Source organism: Hyalella azteca, unplaced genomic scaffold (genome assembly GCF_000764305.2).
Source record: "Hyalella azteca isolate HAZT.00-mixed unplaced genomic scaffold, Hazt_2.0.2 contig6663, whole genome shotgun sequence".
In the NCBI taxonomy this organism is placed as follows: domain Eukaryota; kingdom Metazoa; phylum Arthropoda; class Malacostraca; order Amphipoda; family Hyalellidae; genus Hyalella; species Hyalella azteca.
The window spans coordinates 71324-94171 of record NW_025936817.1 but is presented as its reverse complement, the minus strand read 5'-3'; the positions used below and the strand labels follow the sequence as shown (position 1 = coordinate 94171).

Sequence of the window (22848 nt, the reverse complement as noted above, 5' to 3'; positions counted from 1 at the left end):
CATTATCATGTACAATCTTGTGTGCATTACTTAATATATGTTGTGATTTGACACTATTTCATACTAACACCAGTATGGGCTTGATTTTCAGATACGTGTCATTTTTATTCCTCTGTGTCTGCCTGCTCTGTGCATTTACACGTTTGCTATTTATCAATTGCAGTAGACGATAGAATATGCAGTTAGTCTTATATTCATGCTAAACTTGTCATATACAAGTCTTGGAAAATTATATTGATGATCAATGATCATGGAGTCATGGAATTTTTTTTTAAATACCATTATGCACCCTGTGAGATTCATGCTGGAGCCTTGAGATTAATCAACTCCTATCTAATTGTTAACAAAAGTGCACAATGTGCCACAAAATTTCAAACATGAATAAAATGTGTAATATTACCAATATAGCTGAAAGACTTTATTAATAAGTAGAGAAATTCTGTACTAGACTAGAAGCCCAACTGGAAATTTCACTTCCCTGACTGCAGGCTGGAATTCTGGGATGGTGTTAAAGCTTCTCATTTTTGGGCTGATGCATGTCTATCTCCAAACTGTGGTTGGTTGTGATGTCATGTACTCCAGAGTCCAGACTGTGACTGATTTATTTTGTTGGTGGGATTGTAATGTCATCCTCTATAGACTGTGATTGGTTGGTGGGTTGAAATGCCATCCTCTACAGACTGTAATTGGTTGGTGGATTGAAATGCCATCCTCTACAGACTGTAATTGGTTGGTGGATTGTAATGTCATCCTCTACAGACTGTAATTGGTTGGTGGATTGTAATGTCATCCTCTATAGACTGTAATTGGTTGGTGGATTGTAATGCCATCCTCTACAGACTGTAATTGGTTGTGTGCAATATGCTCTGTGTTCTGGTTAATTTAATACACCTCTAGAATTCCAGCCTGCCTGACAGACCTACTAAGTTTCCTACTTGTAACAGAATTGGGCTTTAGCATACAACAACAGATTAAGAAGAAATATCTAGGTCTTGCTATGGAATTGATTAATTATCCAGATACACACTGTATTCTTGTATTTGTTGTTATGAACTTCTTTTTGTTTGAAAATTTTGATTTTTTTTCAGATTGAAAACAAGATAAACTGAAGAAGCATAATTGCAATGGATCCAAAGTCTGTAGATGAGGACCTTAGAAGTGATGTCATTAATTCAAAAATTAAAATCAGGCCTCTAGATAAGCTTCGTCATGAGGCTCCCTTTGGAGGACATGAGCCTGCTGGTGGAACTGCATCTAACATGTCTGATGTCACTATTGGGGACATAGTTGAGCATGGTGATTTTGTCAGCTCTGATGAAAGTGGTGTTATGCATCTTAAAATCACTAATGTTATGAGTGTGGATGAAAGTATTACTGGCTGCACTGTGTCAGAAGATGACAGGGATGTATTTGCCAATATCCAAATTGCATCTGTTACTACTATATTGGATGATGAGCATCCTGATTCAGTTGCTGAATCTAGTGCAAATCCTAGTCACTCAACTGCTGGTCAGGGCTCAGCTTCAGTCCCTTTGAAAACGTCAAATATTCCTAATTCTGATTGTCCTACTCTAAAACTGGTGAATGTGCGTGGCATTTCAAAGGACTTGCAAGATGGGACTGCATCTGTTTCACCCACAATTACTACCATGTGCATAGTAAGTATTTATCTTTTATTTGGTTCATATCTCAATAATGTGTACTTATAAAACTTGTGTCAATCTAAAAAGTTGTCACTATTTGTGCATGTTGAGTTTTGCAAAGTAAACATTTTATATATGAAAATTACTTATAAACATTCTGTTTTAAATTGATTCTATTTAGATCTTCATATGAAATTTCTTTTGAAATTTTATTGTCTAAACCACTTACCAGCCTCAGACATTTATTTAAAAAGTTAAATTAAATTAACTATGTATTTACCTCTAAATGTAAATTAATTACAATTAATTTGAAGTAGATGATCCACTTGCTAAATATATATAATCTGATATAATAGGAGATGATGATATATACATAAAACTGGCTGAGTTTTTTTCTTCTTCAGGCTTCATTGTTTGTTATGTGTTTATGTAACTCATCTGATTCTTTTTTGACTCAGGTTCCCAAGAGTGCTGCTGTGTCACTCATTGGCCAAGATAAAGCCTCTGAAGTGAAAACGTATCACAGCATTATCCGAAGCAGTGTTGTTGTCCCGCACTTGTGCTGCCATTGCTCTAAGGTACATGTTTGGTTTCATATATTGATTCATCCTTCTTGTAGATATATTTTTTCTATTTTTTTTTTTTTGGGTGGGAGATTTGACTGCCAATAAGCATTTTATTATATTGAAATTAGTAGTATGGTAAGACTTGCAGAGAGGTTTTAAAAATTCTTAAACAATGATCATCATTGATCTTATGTATGTAGGAACTTCAGTATGAGGAGAATTTTTCCTTCGGATAAAAGGAGATCAATAAAACTTAAACTGAACAGCCAAAACGGAACTTGTGAGGAGAAGTCTGACTGCTGTGAAAATATGATCTAAATAAATTTTTTCAATGAATGTAATAACAATAATTAATTGTTTCTTAATGATCTTTATTGGTAGGATATATACTGGTATTGTAAACTGAAGAATTTATAATTGTTACATTACAACTGTCATTCTGTTTTAGGTGTTTTTTATTAATAGCTAATAATCTAATAATAACAATGAGATTAATACTTGCACCATTGTTGAAGTGTTTATTTAACATCAATGCATTAATTATGTCATCTCATCTGTTAACTCTTTCAAAATATGAAGTTCTCAGGTAAGGAACTTCAAGTGGAAAATTGGATATGTGTTGAATTGATTGTATTGGGGGGGGCAAACCTTGCTAATTTTGGATAATGCTTTTTGTTTTCATGGAATGATTTTCAAATGGTGTTAAGTATTAGCTATGACATGGGTGAAGGAGTAATTATGGAATTTCAGCAACACAAGATAAATGCTACCACTTTTTAGCGCTTTTTCTTATTTATGGAAAAATTGCACTATTGTGCTCGCCATGTCCGTCCATCCGTCTGTCTCTGTCTGTGACTTCACGTTTTTGCCAACAAGAAAATGCGCTCTCTGTCACTCACTGCAGTGAGTACTGAGTTATATTTTTTTATCAGTATGAGATCAAAGTTGCTGGAGAGTAGGTTGCCAAATATTTTATGGGTAAAGAAACCTGAGCAAATGAAAAACTTGTGTGATTGTCATGACAGGAAAATCACTACAAAAGTGGGGCAATACATTTGACATCTAATACAAGGTGCATAGTTTTTTAAATAAAATTGGGTACTTGTTTATTTCATATAAAATTAGGTAGAGTAAATTTTTTTATTTCTATTTGGACTCAAACAAGAGTACAGCCTGGATTTATTTTATACATGTAATTATTTGATTAAAAATATTAAATTAATTGTCTAGGTTTACTGTTTTTCAGCTGTATGGGTCAAATTTCTATGGAATCAGATGACAAATCTACTGTGTTGCAATATTTATAATTTTTCCTTGTCTGATCTGCATAATTGATCTAATTTCTTTTTGTTGTTTGTAGAATTATTCTTGATAGATTTGTATGACCTTATTAAAGCAATTTGTTGATATGAATCGAATGTGAGTTTACAAATTACTTTGAAGGCATGAGTGTGAAGAGCTTCTTGGGCTTGCCAGTAATTTCCATCACTTGCTACTTGATGGTCTCCTTGTCCGAGCCCATAAAAACGTATGTTTTTTTTTTTTTGTTTTAAAAATATATGTTTTAAACATATGTTTTTGAAAATAAAAACATATACTTTCAACTTGCACAAATGTTTATGCAAGTTGAGCCTGTTTTTCTGTTTCTTAAAGATATATGCCAAGAAGAAATGGAAGAAGTTATTCACTGAGGTCACTTCATCCTTCCTTAGTTAGCCCTAACACCTTTCAAATATTTTATATAATGCAAACTAACTAAAATTCACATTGCTCTCAGTCAAATATTTCAATTCATAAAAACATTTTGATACCTATGAAATCAAGTGGAATAATGCAACTAAAATTTTACTTATTACTCTAAACATGATGAATGATTTTAATTTACAGAGAGTGAAATGTGACTTTAGAGTGCTGTCATCAAGAGAAAGTGGAGGTCCTGCTGATAGTTCTTATCTTTGCTCTGACAAATGCAAAGAAGAATGGCTCCTAAAGCTCCCAGACACTGCTGTTGTTGAAAAGCCACGCAAGTATTTTGAACGTGTCTGTGGGATGTGTGGACACGAGATCAACGATGTCAACAAAGGCCTCTTCTCTTGGGAAACCCGAGAATTTTGTAACAAACTTTGTTTAGGTGAGTATTAGTCTTTTGCCATTGAATATACTCTTAGTTGAATCCAGCTAGATTTACCATCAATAAGCAATGTTTTTTGTAGGGATTTGTTGTACTCGTCTCACTAAAATTTCTCTGTTGGCATCAATTATACTTATCTCATAAACCAAGTTTTTTTGACTGGCCTCAATGTTATTTGTCTCACCAAGAATGTTTTATTTCTGTTGCTATTTATTTTAAATATCTCACCAAAAATGTTTTCTTTCTGTTGGGACTGATTCCAATTCTTTTAATAAAAATAGTTTTATTAATTTTTTTAAGTTAACTTTGAAGACATGATCAGAAATTTTTCTTTTGCTAACATGTTGAAGAAATTCAATGAAATTATTTAGTTGGGAAAAAGTTGAAGATGTTTGCATAGTGACTAGTAACTACAGTTTAGATTTGGCCAACTCACTAATTTATACTTGCTCTAGGGCATATACATGTGATCTGGTGTTAATACCTGAATTTTGGTGAAGGTCATGCATAGGTACTTGGTCATTTAATTATTAATTGATTATGCTGCTTTAAATGTATGGCCTGGTTTATTGCACATAACTTTTAGTGTTTATTGTCTCACCTGAGGTTAATTAGTCATTCATTTTCCCTTTTACTTGCCTACTACTGACTGATACAGAATACATTCAATCATTTGTACGTTATTTTTTTTTATTTAATGTCATTTCATGATATAATGAAGAAATATGATCACATTCATAGTCAATCTAGAACTGATCTTGAGATATTCCTGATAGCCCCTGGTTACTTAATGGTTTCCACACTTGATTGTTGCTCTAAAAATATCTGCCAAGTTCTGCTCTGGTCTAAATCATGTTTTATGTCCTCTTAATATACATTACTTCATTCTTTGTCAATTCTCTAATCATTTCACAATACTATTCACTGTACTTTTGTTAAATATATCTGCTAATCCTTGTCAACTACTTTTTAGGATATAATATGAAAATAATTCTTTTCCATCATTGATTTCATGATCATTTTTGGCCTTGATGGTTTTATCTCTTAATTAAATCCTAAGATTTTTTCTCTTGGTGACACAATGTTTCTTGAGGTAATTTATCACCAATGTCAGATAATTTGTTATTCATCATCCGACGTTGCACTCATCAAGATAGCCTTCACAATTATTGGAACTGTTCTTTGTTAGCCCAGAACTGCCTTCAGTCCAGTAACTGCATTGGATGAACTAACATATTTTTTTTGTTTCCAGCGGATCACATTGGGTATGTTGGACAACATTGTCAACAGTGCAGGTCTACCGTACGTCTTTTGCACATGGGCAAATACTGCGTGAGATTTGGATCAGACATATACCAGTTTTGCTCAAATACCTGCTTGGAAAGGTACAAACAAAGTACACAAGTCTGCTGCTATTGTCAAAAAAATCTTTGCATGGGAGATAGCTCCTCTCAAGATTCTGTGGTCTCTATATCTACAAATAAGGTGAGATATTATGTATATCTGAATGCTCTTTATTGAATATATAAAAGGATCCTTGTGAACTGTTTTTTACAATAGAGTACCATAAATAAAGCAAAATAAGAGATATTGAACTTACCTAAGTTGACTGGCATTTGTTTATAGGGCATTGTTTAGGCAAGAATTTATTCCAAGTATTGTTCATGTTTCTTAACTTCTTAGTTAAAGATGATTTTTTTTATATCAAAAAAATTCTTATTAGTATGACTGAAATTAAGGGGAGCGTCTTGGGCACATAAAAACTTTTTTATTTATGGACGGATCACTTTGTAACTTGGTATACATATGTAAAACAAATTTTAGACTTTTTGTATGTGTAAATTGAAAAAAAAAATGGCCGAAAATATTAAATTCCTAGAAAACAGAAAAAAGGGGATCTTTTCAAAGTCTCCTCATTCAATTACTGTGCTACCTTGGGATACATATCATTCAAGTATTAAAAATCATATCCAGCAATTCATTGTAGCCTTTTTCCAAATTCTTATTTTTGTGGGAGGAGAGGATTTTTTGTCTGTTCTTAGCGCATTTTCTCATTTATGGAAAAAATGCACTATTGTGCTTGCCATGTCCGTCTGTCCGTCCGTCTGTCTATCCGTCCATGACCTCAAGTTTTCATCAACGAGAAAATGCGCTCTCTGTCACTCACTGCAGTGAGTACTGAGGTATATTTTTTATTTTTGCCCACCTTCTCCCCTGTTTGCAAAATGTAATCTAAACAATAACAAAATTACAAAAAAAAACTACAACCTTTCTCTAGATCTTTTCTTAACAAATTGAATGGTACGGTATATCAATGCTGTAGCTTAAAAATCATCAGAGGTTATAGATTTTTAAGATGGCGCATTTTGGAAATTTTTATTGTTAAGGGCAGCCTAATAAGTAAAATTTATAGAAAAAAAGAAGAATATGAAAAAAAATTGCTTGATATTTTAGCCCAAGAAGATTTTCCATTGCCAATTAGTTGCACTTAGTGTACCAGCACGCATTGTTAGACTTTTTCTTGTCGAGTTTAACGTAAATAATATGCTATAAATGTGGTTTTTGTGGTATATATACCATAAATACATACTTAATAATGAAAATTTTTAAATATCGTTATAGAATGGTGATTTTATATAAGTTCAAAAGTCAAAACAGCCTCACACAAAAATTACGCTACTACTATGGTAGTAGTAACTTTGTTGAATGCGTCTTGTTTGTAGCTTTCAAACGAGTCCAAACACTACAATTAACGATAATAATCTATAAATACAGATTTAATTTAGACAAAATGCTAATTTTATATATTTTTAAATTGCTTTATGCAAAAACTAGAGCACGCGCATACATGCGGTTAGATGCGCCTTTTCAGCAGCTAAATAATAAGCAAAATATATATATATATATTAAAATCCGAATTTATCCATTTTTTGACCCAGTCACTCCTCTTAATTCAGTTCATTACTTTGTTCATTATTAGTTCAGTCACACACATATTGTTAACCTTTACTGTGCATCTAAATAAAAAAATATATAACTCAGTACTACTCACTGCAGTGAGTGACAGAGAGCGCAATTTCTCGTCGACGAAAACTTGAGGTCACGGACAGACGGACATGGCAAGCACAATAGTGCATTTTTCCATAAATGAGAAAATGCGCTAAAAAGATTAATTAATTCAAAATTGGTTATCATAAAATGCTGGAAAATGTTGAAAAAAATCTAATTGATACCTCAAAATATTCCCAAAAATATTTTTAGTTTTTGGAAGCATTGGCATTGAATTGGGAGAACTGCTGTGAAGATTTCTAATCTAGGTAGATTTGAATATGTTTTTGAATAAAAGTTTTGTTGAAGACCAGAAAATAACTAATACACTTGTGCCCAAAATTATTCATACCCCTTCAGAAATATAATAAATTTCAATCTTAAAGAACAATAGGGGTCTTTTACTACTTATTCTTTCTAGGATAGGGTGTCATTATAATGTACAACAAATTTAATGCTAGAAAATATTTAGAAAATAACTTTCAACAATAATTATTTTTAATTTTGTGGGTAACTAACTGTTCATAATTATTCATACCCTCTTATTCCAGATCATTTATTATAATATTTAGGAAGAATTATTAATAAAAATAGTAGTGTAGTAGATACTCAATAATTGTATTTCAAAATTCGGTGTTATTAATCCTTGTACTATTTTTCTCTGCAAAGTCTGACAAATCATTTTTTCTACAATTTAGGGAGAAGCTAAAATTATGCTAGAAGTTTGAAGATGGTGAAGAAAAAAGGAACTTAGTAATGATCTCAGAAACAAAATTGTTAATTCCTGAAAAGATGGACTGGGATATAAAGGAATATCTAAGAAGTTTGATGTTACTACTTATACAATACAGAACTTAAATAAAAAAAAATAAAATAATTTAATACGGTGGATAACCTGGTTGGTCGATGAAGGAAGGGGAAAATGTCCCTAGATGTTCTAGAAACATAATACGCACAAACCTAGGATCAATAGCAAGGAAATTCTGTCAAATTTGGATGTATCTGGTATGAAGGTATCAAGACAAACACCTCAAAGAACAATGTGTCGTAACAGACTGAAGGGTTGTCGACCCAGGAAAACCCCTTAGCTAACATAAAAGCATGTGAAAGCACGTATGAAGTTTGATAAAACTCATGTTGATTCCCTAGCTTCATTTTTCACCAATATTTTGTTGACAGATGAGACTAATATAGAATTATTTGGGCATATGGATGATGCTTACGTTTGGAGAAAAAAACGATGAGTCGCATAATTCAAAGAACACAATCCCTACAGTTAAACATCGGGATGGCAATCTTATGTTTTGGGGTTATTTTTCTGCTAATGACCAGGAAGTCTGATTAAAGTAAACAAGATCATGAAAAATAATAATATCTTGATATTATCAAAATTAACATCAAACAGTATGCAGAAAAACTTTCTCTGGGTCCTGATTAACATCTTCAGCATGATAATGATCCAAAGAACATGTCGATAATAATTAAGAAGTGGTTCGAGTATTCTCACATCAATATCATGGAATGGCCTAGTCCAAGCCTTGATCTCAATACAATTGAGAATTTGTGGCACATACTAAAAACACAGGTGAAAAAAAAGAAACAACATAAAAATTTGAAATAATTGGAACAGTATGCCTAGGAAGAATGGACAAAACTTTGCATCGATACATGCAGGAACCTTGTTGAGTGTTGACTATTACACTAAGCATTTACAACAATTTATCATGAGTAAAAAGGCCATGATATTAACTATTGATTCAGGGTATGAATAAATTTGGTCATGAGTCAGTTTTATGTTTCCTTTGTATCTCTTTATGAAACTGAAAAAATAATGGTTTTTGGATTTTAAATACATGTTATATGGTTCATAAATGGTTTACATCTCTTTTTGAAGTTTTACATGATTATTTTTTGGTATCTTTCTCGTAATTTGTCGAAATGACGTTAGGGTATGAAAAATTTCAGGCACAAGTGTAGCTATCAACTTGACTTATAGCACCAACATTGTAATGTGATGGCAGTTTAGGCAATAGCTGAGGACCATTGATTTACAAACTTATAACTATGTCATGTCTTACAAGTCAATTTGTGATTGATTTAATTTTTTTAGTTATTTCTGTAATACATGACATCTTATTGTTCATCATTACAAAAATTTCAATTTTTGGCACTTATCAAATAAAAAATTTTAAGCATTTAACAGAAGTGCCAGAAGCAAAATTATTTTAAACAATTTGAACTCAAGAGGCCTGCAACAAAATTAGTATTGGAGGTTATTTATCTTCTACAATTGATATATATTTTTTGAAATTTAAAATTGTGTGTTGGAAATGGCCTACTGCTATTTATAGACAATAGTTGTAGGCAACACATTTTGTAAAATTCTTCTGCTTTCGTCCTGTTTGCAAACTTTGACAAATCCTAAATGTAATCTATGAGAGTATTTGTTTATGGTTTCTCACAGCTGCAGAAAGGCCAAAAATTTTAAATGTTATGAATAATGTATAAATGATGAAACTTTTATCATTTTTACCTGTGATTATCCCAGAGATTTGAGAATCCTGGATATCATAAATGATTTTTTAATAAATCATCGTGATATTAATTTCTAAAAAACCTCTTTAAACTTATGCTTAATGTGTGAGTCATCCATATTGCTTGCCAAGAACACAAATATTAGTTATTACTCACTTGAAATTTTAATACAAGTTTAAAATTTGACATTTACTTCCTCTATTTTATAATGTATAATGTTCAGTAGTATAATTTCCTCCCTAAGGGAGGAAATTTCCTCCACTACTGAAGAAAAGCAAATCCGGGCAGTTGTAATAAAACCAGCAACATGATTGAATAGTCCTTGTGTAATTACCATTCCAGACTTCAAACTCACAAACGTTACCAAATGCAGTAATTCTATTGCTTTTAATTTACTTTGCTATATTCTAAGAAAACTTCTATTTTGTATCTTTCCCTTCTTTTTGAAATTTTTTCTGGTTCACTCATACCTGTTCTGAGGTAATTTTAATTTGAGAAACTTTCAGGTTTGTGCTGGAAGCAGAAATTTAGTTAAGCAGTTAAATTTCAGTGATGAAGCCTGGTGTTGTCTTACCCTTGAAGTGGTAGATAATCTCTCTTGACACTGGACTGAAACATGGTTCAGCTACATTAAAATAATGTGTTGGGCTCCTTGAATAGTTCCCCATTAATTCACTGTCGCCTCATGTCAATGCTACCAGTTAACTTTTTTCTTTCTGCAGAAGTATTGCAGTACAAAATGCATGAAACGTGCACTTCGTAAGGACATCAACCAGCAGTTCTATAGTGAGCAAAAGGCATGCACTGTATGTACTGGCATACAAGTGCCCCGCTTCGAATTTCTAAAGGATGGTGACACTAGCTACCTTTGCTCCCAGCCCTGCCTTAATGTCTACAAGTTTGCTAACAGCCTTAAAGCTGGTAAGTTCCGCTTTGTTTCTTTAGTTCATTTGGTAGGTTAAGGTTATGCTGGGACTTTACTTTACCTTGATACTTTTGGATAAATTAGAGAAATTCTAACTCTCACCTAGATATTTTGCAGTGATTATCCACTGTATACATCCATGTATTGTATACTCCATTGTAAAATCGATTTTTTCATAAAAGTCTTTGGTTGAGAGGTCAAGATCAAAAGCAATTTTACTAATGACTCCTGACATGTAATAAATGATCATTGGTATTGGTAAATCCGTGATTTTGTCTTGGTTGGATATTTAAATGTCATCGGGTATGTCCCTGCAGTGAATTGCTGCCTTTGCTTACGGCTGCTGTGTGTGGAGTCTGTGACTCACTTCCTGTACCACAACAATGGCCAGCTGCGAGTGTTTTGCTCCACCTCCTGCACTAATGTCTTCATACTCTCCACACGTCGCATTGTTACCTGCTGCTTCTGTAAGGTTAGTAATGGATCTTGTACTGTGTAGACTTAACAGTTATATTGGTAAGTACATTCTGTAGGTATTGCAATGAACTATAAGTACCTCCCTAAGTGCAACACGATTCTATTGCACTGCTGTAGATTATATTTGAACTTCACTTGAATAAACCTAAGCTTTGCCTCACAGTAGTATTATTATTTTATTAAAACTGCATTTCTGGCAACAGAAAACGAGAATAGCCACAGTTATGGTGTAGGTGCACTCAGCTTGAGCTCATAAAAATAACTACCAACTTCCAAACCCTCATATTTCTATCACATTTCGCAAGAAAAATCTTTAGTTCAAGACAAAAAATAGTCATAATTCTCTCAACTATTAATTCGTAGTTTTGTGTGCAATATTTTTGCTTAATCATTTGACATTATCCTTGTAAAGATCTTGCAAAACATTCTCTTAAACTAAATTTCTAAAATTTCATTAGCTGCAAAAAATTATGTTTTATTCTAGAACTCTTTTGCAATTTATTTCGAGGAATTCCAAGGTTATATTGTGTTTCAAGTAACAAAAAATTTGAAACTTGGGTCAACTTGAGCTCGGCTAACAGAATTTATCAAGCTTGAAAAAAAATTAGAGAAATGAACAGAAAATGTCACGTTTGGTTGGCACTCACTAAAAAGAAAATTATCAAGTTGAAGGCTGAAATTTCGAAGAGTGGCTATGTGCTTTTCTAATAGGGAACTAACATCAGCAGTGTCTTGGATAATAAGAATTAAAGCATTAAATGCCATAGTCTCAAATGAATTATTGCTATCCATAATTATTCTATCCAAATTTTATTTTATAAGGATTACTTCCCTGATATAATGCCAGTAAGGAACAAAAGGAATAAGGAATGCCCAAGCTGACTGACATGGGGAAAGGAAAGCTGTTTATATTATCTAATGATTTTGTTTCAATGGCAGGTGAAGAAGTACAACTTTGACATGATTCAGTTTCATGAAGATTCTGCAGGAAGCTTCTACTGCTCAGTTTGGTGTCTTAACCTTCATCATCAAAAGTGAGTTAGTTTCAATTTATTCCAAGAATTTAATACTTTGTAGAACTGGATGCAATTCAGTCATATCGCTTCTGTTCTCGTCTTATGATTAACTTGACCTAACACCATGATGGTCTCGATCTGGTCTGAGGGATTCTTCGTGAATTTATTGCCTTCAAGGCGGCTGCACATAAAATTTTTCATTCTTTAATTAAGTTGACCAAAACCGTTTAAAGGTTCCAAAACAAGCTCTACATTCTGAAAAAATTTTCTATGTAATGAGAAATGATCAAGGTTTGAAGTATTCTCTGTTGTAGATAAAAATATTCGCGATTTAATAAATCTATAGTACTTGTGAATTTTCTCATTGATATTTTCTTATGTCCGATATACTTGGAATCTTTGATTTCAAAACATAACTTCGTCAGGACCAGTGACGAGGATCTGGCTGTGGATGTAGCCACCGGCGAAGGCCCTGTCACGCCGCCAGCACTTGGCAGCTCGGCCCCTTGTTCACCTCCGAGTTCTGATCCTGGCAATGCCGGTGTTCCCGTCAATGGGTCCGTGACTTTGGCTGCACCAGCTGCCTTCAGTACCTCCGACGTACGACCACCACTAGCGCCAGCAACTAAAAAACTAGCACCAGCAACTAAAGCTCCTCTGCCTACCACCACACCACCAGTGTCACAACTCACTCAATGTAACATGTGTCAAAACGTCTCTCCTGCACAGTTCCATATGGTCATGTCAGACAATACTCTTCGCAATTTTTGCTCCTATAACTGTGCCTCTCGCTACAAAGTTACGTTTGGTTTTCTAGTTTCAAATACAAAGAATACGAATTCTACTCCAGCGTCCGTCCCGATAGCCTCTGTTGCAAGTTCGCTTCCAGCAAGACATGAAACTCGCGCCGCGGCTCAGCTTCCCACCTCAGCGCCCCCAGCGGCACCCCCAGCTGTACCCACGCCTGAAGCGCCCGCGCGAAAACCTTTCGTGAATTCACGCCCAAAACGCACAAACAAAGGTGAGCAGCCATCTTTGAAGTGTTAGGCCCCTTCACACAGGGCGGCAAATACCGCCAGCGTCCTACGGTATTTACCACCAAACCTCGGCGGACATACAAAATGTGCACTGCTGTTGACACACGACGTATTTTAACGCGGCATAGAATTTGACTCCTGACGCCCGCGTGTGTGCTGCTCATAGAGGAAGCAGGAGATTTGCCGCGACAGTTTAACATCCTTGTGTGGTACAGACAGGCCGTATTTTAGGTGCATAAGAAACAGCACTGCCAAACTGATATTGTTACATAAATGTCGGTACATAAATATTGCTACATTATTATTGTTGCATAAATATTGTTACATTAATATTGTTACATAAATATTGTTACATTATTATTGTTACATAAATATTGTTACATTAATATTGTTACATGAATATTGTTACATTAATATTGTTACATAATTATTGCTACATAAATATCGTTACATTAATATAAAGATATACATTGATAAAAATATATTTCCATAAAGTGATAGAGATATATTGACATTATTTTCACATAGAGATATATTTCCATAAAGATATATTGTTACATAAATATAAATATTGTTACATAAACATAGAGATGAACTGATGATGCATAAACAGTACTGCAAGAATGATAGATTCCAGCGTTAAAAACCGCCTCGTGTGAAAGATTACATTGAATGACATTGAAAGCTAAACTGTCGCGGCAAATCTCCTGCTTCCCCTATGAGCAGCACACACGCGGGCATCAGGCATCAAATTCTACGCCGCGTAAAAATACGTCGTGTGTCCGTCAAGGTTTGGTGGTAAATACCGTAGGACGCTGGCGGTATTTGCCGCCCTGTGTGAAAGAGGCTTAAGAGTTAAATATCACTTGGCTCCATGGAGTTTTTATTTTTAATGCTGAGACCACAGTTCACTCAATGCATTAATAACAATTTAAGCGTTATTTTTGAGCTCGAGATGTGTATGGCAATTCAACACTTAGTTTGGCAATTCAAAGTGTTATTTCAAATTTTGTTCAATACTTTTGTAATAAGCTTTTTAATTTTCGACCATTTAATATTAATCTAATTAACTCAATTTAATCGATATATATTCTACAAGTTTGGCTTGAACCAGTCATGTTCTTCCCATTCTTGCCAACAGAATCTCCGTCTAATGATACATCAGTGAGCATGTTGCGTTCCTTCAGAGGAGCTTCGCCGCGCACCAAAGGGGCAGAATCTGCTAATAAAAATTTCACTGAACCAGTAAGTTCGAAGCTACTCCGCAAGAGCAGGTGAACAAAGATAAATATGTTTTTATGCAAAAATCTTGAAATCTACAGCTTCGGGTATTGTTCGTCAAACAATCTGTGCTTATCTGGTCAAAACTTCACCATTATATAGAAAATCATCCACTTTTCTGTTCAGATTTTTGTAATGACCTCGTGTGTCTTTGGCTGCAATTGATAATTTGCCTGTTGAACAACAGTACCTGCTTAGATAAGGCCGAACCACGTTTCTCAAACACAGGCCAAACGTTTTCATGGTAATGTAGTTTGGTTTAAACTCGATGCTACGATCGATATATATAATGTTTGTATTTGTTTCTTGTAATTCGTCGCGAGTAACATAACATTCTTTCCAACAGTTCCTGGAGCGAATCTTGGCTAGTATGGCACCTAAAGTGATGATCAATAAAAGCACCATGTGTGTACCAGTGGTGGCTTCCTCCGACTTCAGTACCACCCCCAATCCAGGTACTTTTGATTATGTATTGGGTATGATTTTTTTTTAATTCACTTGCATGATGGAAATTACTGGGCATCTTGAATAATTTATCTCATGTTGAGTCTTGATAGATATTTTCGAATCCGATTAAAATTTTGTCATCAGGGTGCTTCTAGGAGTTAGATCATGAGCAGTTTTTGCCTAAATTATATAGATTTATGTTAATGTTTAAATATAGAAAACTTAATATAGAAAAAGTTATCGCCAAAAATCCTAAAAATCTACATGGTGAAATATTTTAATGGTGAGGTAATATATTTAAGTGGTAACATGTTGTTAGATTCGCCATTCGTTGGTCAAATTAATGTCTAATTTTTATATTTCCTTGAAAAAAGTTTTTGAGCGGGGCTATGTTTTTATGTGCAGATACAAACAAATCCTCAAGTCGCGTAGAAAGAATATTTGTGCCGGTGCCTATACCCGTGTATGTGCCTGCACCGGTGGCGATGTACAGCTTGCCTATTCCTGTGCTCGTACCGGTGCCTGTGCCCGTGCCTGTGCCGGTGATCTTACCTCTCAAGGTAGGAGAGGGAATATATCGTACGATAGAACAACCCAGTTTTTGTATATATAATATATCGTACGATAGAACAACCCAGTTTTTGTATATATAATATATCGTACGATAGAACAACCCAGTTTTTGTATATAGAATATATCGTTCGATAGAACAACCCAGTTTTTGTATCTTAATCTCAAACTATTGATGAATAAGTAGTGCCAGCGTTCTGAAAAATATACGTATTAAATTATGTTATTATTTTGATCATGTGATTGTTTGGAAAAGATGTAAACTTTGATGTTCATTCCAACAACTATTTGATAGATCTTCAAAAGGTAACTTTCGTTTGTATAATTTTTTTTCTAAAAATTGTTTTAAAAATAATTATTCCATTAATAACCCAAATTTTTAGCACCTGTTAAGGTAGACATTTGATTGAACTACAATTTATCATAATCTCCTTCCCAGCCCGTCTTTCACTTCTGTTGTCTATTAGCCTTGCTTGTAGGATAAATTCCCAAACCCCAATCCATTTTACAAGTAATCATACCATAATAATGAATTCAATTCTTTGATAATTTGTTTACACTGCAATCATTTTAATAGAGGAAACTGAAGTTAAAGAATGAACTTCACACCAAAGAGAAATTAATGGATTAGGACTCTATGAAAAATTTCACTTGGCTTTATCCCAAAGTTTTTGCTCATTTTTTCAGCTCTGCCGGATCTTATTTGTTTATCTTGCTTGCTTAGCAGCATTTTGGAAGTCGGTAGGCGTAATTTATGAGCAGTGCATCAATATCAGATGTAACTGGATGTAAAAGTCTGATAATAGATTTTAGTGTTATATTTAGCTGATATTTTGTAATTGATCAAGTTACTAAAGTGGAAGTCTGAATAAATCATGAATGTATGAAACACTAATCCTAGAATTTGGCCCTTCTTAGTAGTGTAACGCTTAATTCGGTTCAAGATGTTCTCTGCTTTTTATTGATTGCCTGATAGCTGCGGGTTAAATTTGCCGTTATTGGAAATTAATCCTGTTGATATTTGAGGTTCTACTTGACCGACATTTGGCAAGTACTTTCTGAAATACGCAATAAAGGACAGTCTGACATACGCAGTACCAAATAAGATATTTTACATTGCATAATGTCAAGTTGTCATAATCACATCTTTTTATTTATATTTTAGAGCTACTTAACATAATTCTGTTACTGAAAATTATTGTGAATTTCTTCTTTTCAGCAGTCTGGTTTGCTGAAAGAATCTTCAATTTCTGAAGATGATGGATCATCGCTTTTTTCTATTGACCCTGGTGAGTTAGGAAATGTAGGAGGAAGTTTTCCCCCTCTGGGGCATATCACATCTGCTATTATTTAAAGTTGATCTAATTTTGTGGTTAACTGTATCTCTTGCAGTTCTCTGGACTTGTATGGTGTTTTTTTTGGGGTGTTTATGGCTACTGGGGTCTCTCAGTTTTAAGAAAAGGCCAAACAATTTTTCGAATGTGACATTGAAAAAGTTAAAAAAAATAAAATTAAAATTCTCGAAATTTTTTAGTAAGGCTTTCTTATGGAACAACATCAAGTCTTCTTTAATACATGGGTAAATGGCAGGAGGCCTAGAGTTTAAGTGACCACAAAAATTTTAAAGCAGATGTGGTTCATTTATGATCGTAACAATTTCTAATTTGATGCTACTCAAACTGGAATTGGGAAACTTGACAATTTTTCACTAAACTTCTCTGAAGGCTAAAAACCCTTGGCAAGTTGGTAAGTAATTTCAGAAACTTTATTTGTTTACTTTTGTTCACACTACATTTGTAACCTTTGCTACTTTTGTTCACACTACAGTTTTAACCTTTGCTACTCATGTTCACACTACAGTTGTAACCTTTGCTACTCTTGTTCACACTACAGCTACAGATTCTGATGCTGACGAGTCATCATCAGACACAGACGCTGTGAAGTCAACATCAGGTGCAGACGCTGTGAAGTCAACATCAGGCACAGACGCTGTGAAATCAACATCAGGTTCAGACGCTGTGAAGTCAACATCAGGCACAGACGCTGTGAAGTCAACATCAGGCACAGACGCTGTGAAGTCAACATCAGGCACAGACGCTGTGAAGTCAACATCAGGCACAGATGCTGTGAAGTCAACATCAGGCACAGACGCTGTAAAGTCAACATTAGACACAGACGCTGTGAAGTCAACATCCAATGCAGATGCGGCGAAGTCAACATTGAAGACAGATGCTGCAAAATCAACATTGGAGACAGATGTTGCCAAGTCAATATCGCTGACGGATGCTGAAAAGTCAACATCGGAGACAGGTTCTCCAAAGTCAACATTGGAGACAGATTGGACTCTGAAAACTGATGCTAAGAAGTCATTGCCATAGATTGATGCTGGAATGTCGTTGTGCCGGAGTGAAGCTCAGGAGACGCAGATGCTTAAAACATAGATTCAGGAGAAATAGCCTAAACTAATGTAGTTAAGTTTTCTATAGTATTAATTTAGAAGGAAATTTTCAAGTCATGAGTCTATTTGTTTCACTATGAGAAGGTATTCAAGCCGGTGAAAAAGGAAAAAAAAAAACCATATTTTCAGGTATTGATATCCTTTCGGAATATTTGTATCTCATCATGTGTTGTCAATCATGGAAAATCATTTAAAACTATGTTTGTGCTTAGCCGCCTGCAAGGTGACCTCGTGACAACAGTTTTTATTATGAAATTATAGACAAACTTAAGCTTAACTTGTATCCATTGCTGCCCGATTAGTTGAGTTAATAAGATCAATAAGATTGACTAAAATTAGTTTGTATTATTACTATTATTAGGATTTTTCTCTATAACTTTCTATGATTGTATGTTGGTTAAACTGAAAGCATTCTACTAGAGAGAATCACTGCAAAATTACCACGCACGCTACAGGCTATTTCACGGCCCTTCTTTTCCCCAAATTTAAAAAAATGACGCATAATTTACCTCCTTCAATAAAATCCTGTCTTTCGTGGGTGCTATGGCAATAACGAAGACTTTACCTACAGCTCTATACACACCAGGGCCGTCTGCAAATTGAAATCCTACACCGCTCTTTGTTCTGACTGGTTTTTCCTGACAAGTGTTCTAGAGCCTCGTCATACTGTAGCTCATTGAGTAGCCTGGCTGTGACAATGGTATACTTTCTTAATTTTATAACGGTTTTCGTTCAACTATAGAAACCTGTAATGAGATGGGTACTTTTTTTTTATTCAATTAGTAGCTCAGAACTATCTTGAAATTATCTTGACTAAATTGATATAATCATATCCGTGCTCGAAATTATTTATATTGATTACGTATTTACGTAGAGCCTCCGTATTTGTTACAGAGTCACAAATCAATCACTGATTATCAATTTATTTTAGCACTTACAGGAAATTAGCCATAGTCTTCTGACCTAGAAATTCGTGGTACTGATCGCCCAATCACGATCAGGTTAAAACTTTGGAAGATTCATCTTAATGCATTAATATAATCTTATATAATTGCTTTTCAATTTACTCTCTCAAAATTTTTATACAATTAAATGACGATTTTAACTTTTAAAATGTGTCAAATCGTTCTAGATGAATTCAAACCAGCATTATTTTTACGGTTACGTTGTTGGGATTGGATTTTATTTGTTCCAGTTAATTTCGGAAAGTATTGTCTACTGCCTTAGCCATTTTCAAGTTTGTAAGGAGACGGTTACAGTTCACTTTAGTTATGGTTGACTTGTCAAGTCACTTGTTCCAGGAGCATATATATATATTTCTTCACACCGCGTCTGCTGTTTGAGTTTGAACATGGTGGTGAATAATTGAAGGTAAGAAAAATGCACTGTAATGACAAATAATTCTAAATTTTATTAAATTTTCGTTCCAATTCTGAACAGGTCATTTTATTTAACACGTTCGGTTCATTGTAAAAGAAAATATGTACCAAGAGCAGCCATGGGTGTAAATTATACGTACTCGTCAGGTTGGAATTTGTACTCTTTAGGAGACGAGGATGTGACTGGGGTTGAACAGTTTGATTTAGTAGTATGGAGAGACGTGACATCTCTCCCTTGGCAGGAGCCCATTGGAAAACCAAATTCAGATATGAAATAGGAAGTTGTTAAAGTGTTCTGCAGCCCTTTGTAAAGTACGTCGACAATCAACTTGTCAGCAATGTCTCTTTGAGCAGCAGGCATGCGGCGCAATTTCGCTGCATACGTTTTGCCCAAGTCATCGTATTCATCCTCCGGTTTGTTCAGTACAGCGGAAGCCTTTCCTAGAATTTCTTTCCGTTGGCGCAGTCCTTCTTCAGCTTCTATTCTTGCTCGTTTTTTCGAAATTTTCCTTCTTTTTAGGGATGAAGAGTGAGATTCTGTGTTCAACGTCAATTCGTTTTGGACGTTGTTTACATCTTCGTTTGGTTCGGCCTGCATCTGAAATCATTTAAATTATACAATATTAATTCAATTGGGCTAGGTTTCAGTTTTCATCATTTTCTGATGAATGACAAAAATTGCACTATAACTTTAATAATTGTGGCACTTTTCCAATTCGTGAGTAACCTGTTTATAGGAAATTGCCGTTGTGAAACCAGCATAAGAAGTGCCTAACCTATAGAATTAAAAATATAAAAACTAGTACTAGCAATTCGCTTGCTAGTACTAGTTTTTTATTTTTAATTTTCAGTAACACAGCTGCCAGTCCTTGAAAATTTCACAACGGTAGATGTCGGCTTTTAATGGACGAATGTTGGATAAGGGGGATGAGGGTGATAGGTGAACCTAAAGTTGACAGAAAATGAAACGTGGTGACTTGAACCCTTATGCTTTTTTTCAATGTAATCTGCTCCCTTTTTCTTGCACAATAAGGTGTGGAAAATCGCTTCTGCTGTGTTAGCATCAAAATTTTTGCGTTCATCATACAACCATCAATCTCCTTCCTTTAAAAGCAGACGTTATTGTACTGGCTTGCGTTCTACCAGAATTCCGCTTTTAAACAAGAGAGCGAATGAGACGCCTTCACTCCAGTGCTGGGAAGGAAGAAATAGACGGCGCCAGTGTGGCAGCAGATGATTGCGGGGGACATTTCATGAAAGCAGGTGAACGCACACAGGAGTGTTTCATTGGCTTCGAAGCTCGTAGCTACTAGTTAGCAACCGATCGTTTCAGAAACTTCGAGTTCATGTGGAATATTCCAACGGATAAGAAAAGGTGCTCTCTAAAAAAAATAATTACTAAATAAATTTCCATTAATTGCACTCATGATTTATGTCGTATTTTGTTAACAAAAACTAACCAGTTGAAAACTTATGTCCGTATATAAATAAATTGTAGCTTCCCTGAAATTTTGGAATCTCATGTCACGTTAAGAAACATAAAATTAATCTGTACTTAATAATTGAAGACTCTTTCCAACTTCCATTACATCGAAGACTCGCGTTTGACTCAGTAAAAAAATGAATACAATTTATGGCGTCTATCAAATTAAATTTGAATGTAACAATTAAATTTGAATGTAGTATTTGGTCCAATCCCTTTCTCGTGCAAGGCCCTAACTATTTTCCCACTAGTGATACAATATTCGGTCCAGCCAGGTAAAATAACGATACGATAGTCGTTAAATATCATGGATACGCTCTTGCATATGTACGGTACTAACAAACAATCGGTTTCCAAGTGACATACCAATATAGATATATAGACATATTATCTATGTATTATTAGGATTTTAGAAATTTTTCGTCGTTACAAACTTACCTCAACCATACAGAATTTTTCTTCAAAAGTTTTGTCGAGAGCAATCTCTTTGTTCTCGTCTAAAATGCTCTTTGTGTGTGCAGGCTGCTCATGCTCTGCGGTGAATTTAAGGAGTTCGAAGTACCATAGAGTTGGAGTGTACATACCATCTGCAGACGCACCACTCCTCGTGTTGTCGCGAATTTTCCTCAGTTCCTTTCTGAATGACGCTCGAATGCTATCCACCTTCTTTTTTACAAAGTTCAGGTCAGCATTCGGTATTTTTTCTCTTGTTATTCGAACAAGATGCTCCCAAGCTCCACGCCGCTGTAATTTGTTGGAATATTCCCCACTACGAACCTTCCACAAACACGGCAAATCCCGATACTCGTATATAAATTTTGTCAGGAAATCGGGGCTCATAAATGACTTCGAGTCAGCCATAACTGTACACACCCGATCAGCTTGCCGTCCGCGAACCAACTAAACAGACGAGTCTGGTCCGAGCCGAGCAGCACAGCGAGCTGTGGCAGGCCCGGCTCGGTCAGCGCCCCATACACTAGCGTATCTGACTCGCGAGTCCGGCTAGCTGATTCCGACTCTCGGATCTGATCTGGCGAGATTTCTCCATACACCTACGCACTTTGCTCGCAGCGCCAAGTCGTGAAGATGAGTCATCGGAGGTAAGTTGCTGCTGCTGCCATCATTTTGAGTGAGCTCGGAGGAGTGAGAAAGCAACGGAGAAAACGATCTATATGGTCGAAAGGATGGCTTGTCAATCGACAAAGATTCAGCCATATAAATTTGCTAAATTTCATTCGCGACGATAGTCGAAACGACTATCGAAACTATTTAAGGATGTCTGCAGAAAACTTCAATGTCCTTTTGGACAAAGTCAAACCCTTCATAGCAAAACGAGACACTGTACTTCGGAAAGCTATAGCAGCAGAGGAACGGCTAATTGCTACTCTACGCTTTTTAGCCACCGCACGGTCGTTTGAAGACCTAAAGTTCTCCACCATAATATCACCTCAAGCATTAGGCAGAATAATTCCAGAGACCTGCCAGGCTATCTACAACAGCTTGAAAGGAGAATACTTAAAGGTAAGAAAACGGCATAACGATGAACTGCGTTTATTTCCTTTTTATTCCATTATTTATTGTAGATGAAATTTGTGTTAAACAAATTAGTTAAATTGTACAAAAATGTATACACGCACATCAGTTTGAATTTCTGAATATTATTATCATCAAAGTAGAACGTGTTCTCGGCCTCTTCGTCATTTGATTTTGAGATGGAGGTTGAATAATTTGTTATAGTAGTTACATAAGAAGACGCTGCATCTGTCTCATGACAAGGAACAGCTGAATAACTACAGTGAGAAATTAAATGGTCATTTGTCAAAGTGTTCTGTAACCCTTTTAAGAGGACGTC

The 22848-nt window shown here is 35.0% G+C and overlaps 2 protein-coding genes across 4 annotated transcripts; one reads left to right on the top strand and one right to left on the bottom strand.

Moving 5' to 3' along the window:
- The first annotated feature begins 1080 nt into the window (after positions 1 to 1080).
- On the top strand, positions 1081 to 19571 carry LOC108674401. Of its 3 annotated transcripts, XM_047880955.1 has the most exons (14): positions 1081 to 1658; positions 2102 to 2221; positions 4097 to 4340; positions 5593 to 5825; positions 10646 to 10844; positions 11166 to 11320; positions 12265 to 12359; positions 12767 to 13362; positions 14520 to 14623; positions 15006 to 15114; positions 15512 to 15573; positions 15625 to 15666; positions 16896 to 16965; positions 17570 to 19571. In XM_047880955.1, exons 1-14 carry the CDS (start codon positions 1125 to 1127, stop codon positions 18052 to 18054), a joined length of 3048 nt encoding a protein of 1015 aa, XP_047736911.1. In that variant the 5' UTR covers positions 1081 to 1124; the 3' UTR covers positions 18055 to 19571. The 3 variants fall into 3 exon arrangements, with proteins under 3 accessions (XP_047736911.1, XP_018017831.1, XP_018017830.1); XM_018162342.2 differs by having other exon boundaries at positions 15512 to 15666; positions 16899 to 16965; XM_018162341.2 differs by having other exon boundaries at positions 15512 to 15666.
- Positions 19526 to 21906, bottom strand: LOC108674402. The gene is made up of 2 exons (XM_018162343.2): positions 21435 to 21906; positions 19526 to 20111 (listed from the first exon to the last, which is right to left on the bottom strand). The coding sequence occupies exons 1-2, from the start codon at positions 21855 to 21857 to the stop codon at positions 19644 to 19646; spliced, it is 891 nt and encodes a 296-aa protein (XP_018017832.1). The 5' UTR covers positions 21858 to 21906; the 3' UTR covers positions 19526 to 19643.
- Positions 21907 to 22848: the final 942 nt, after the last annotated feature.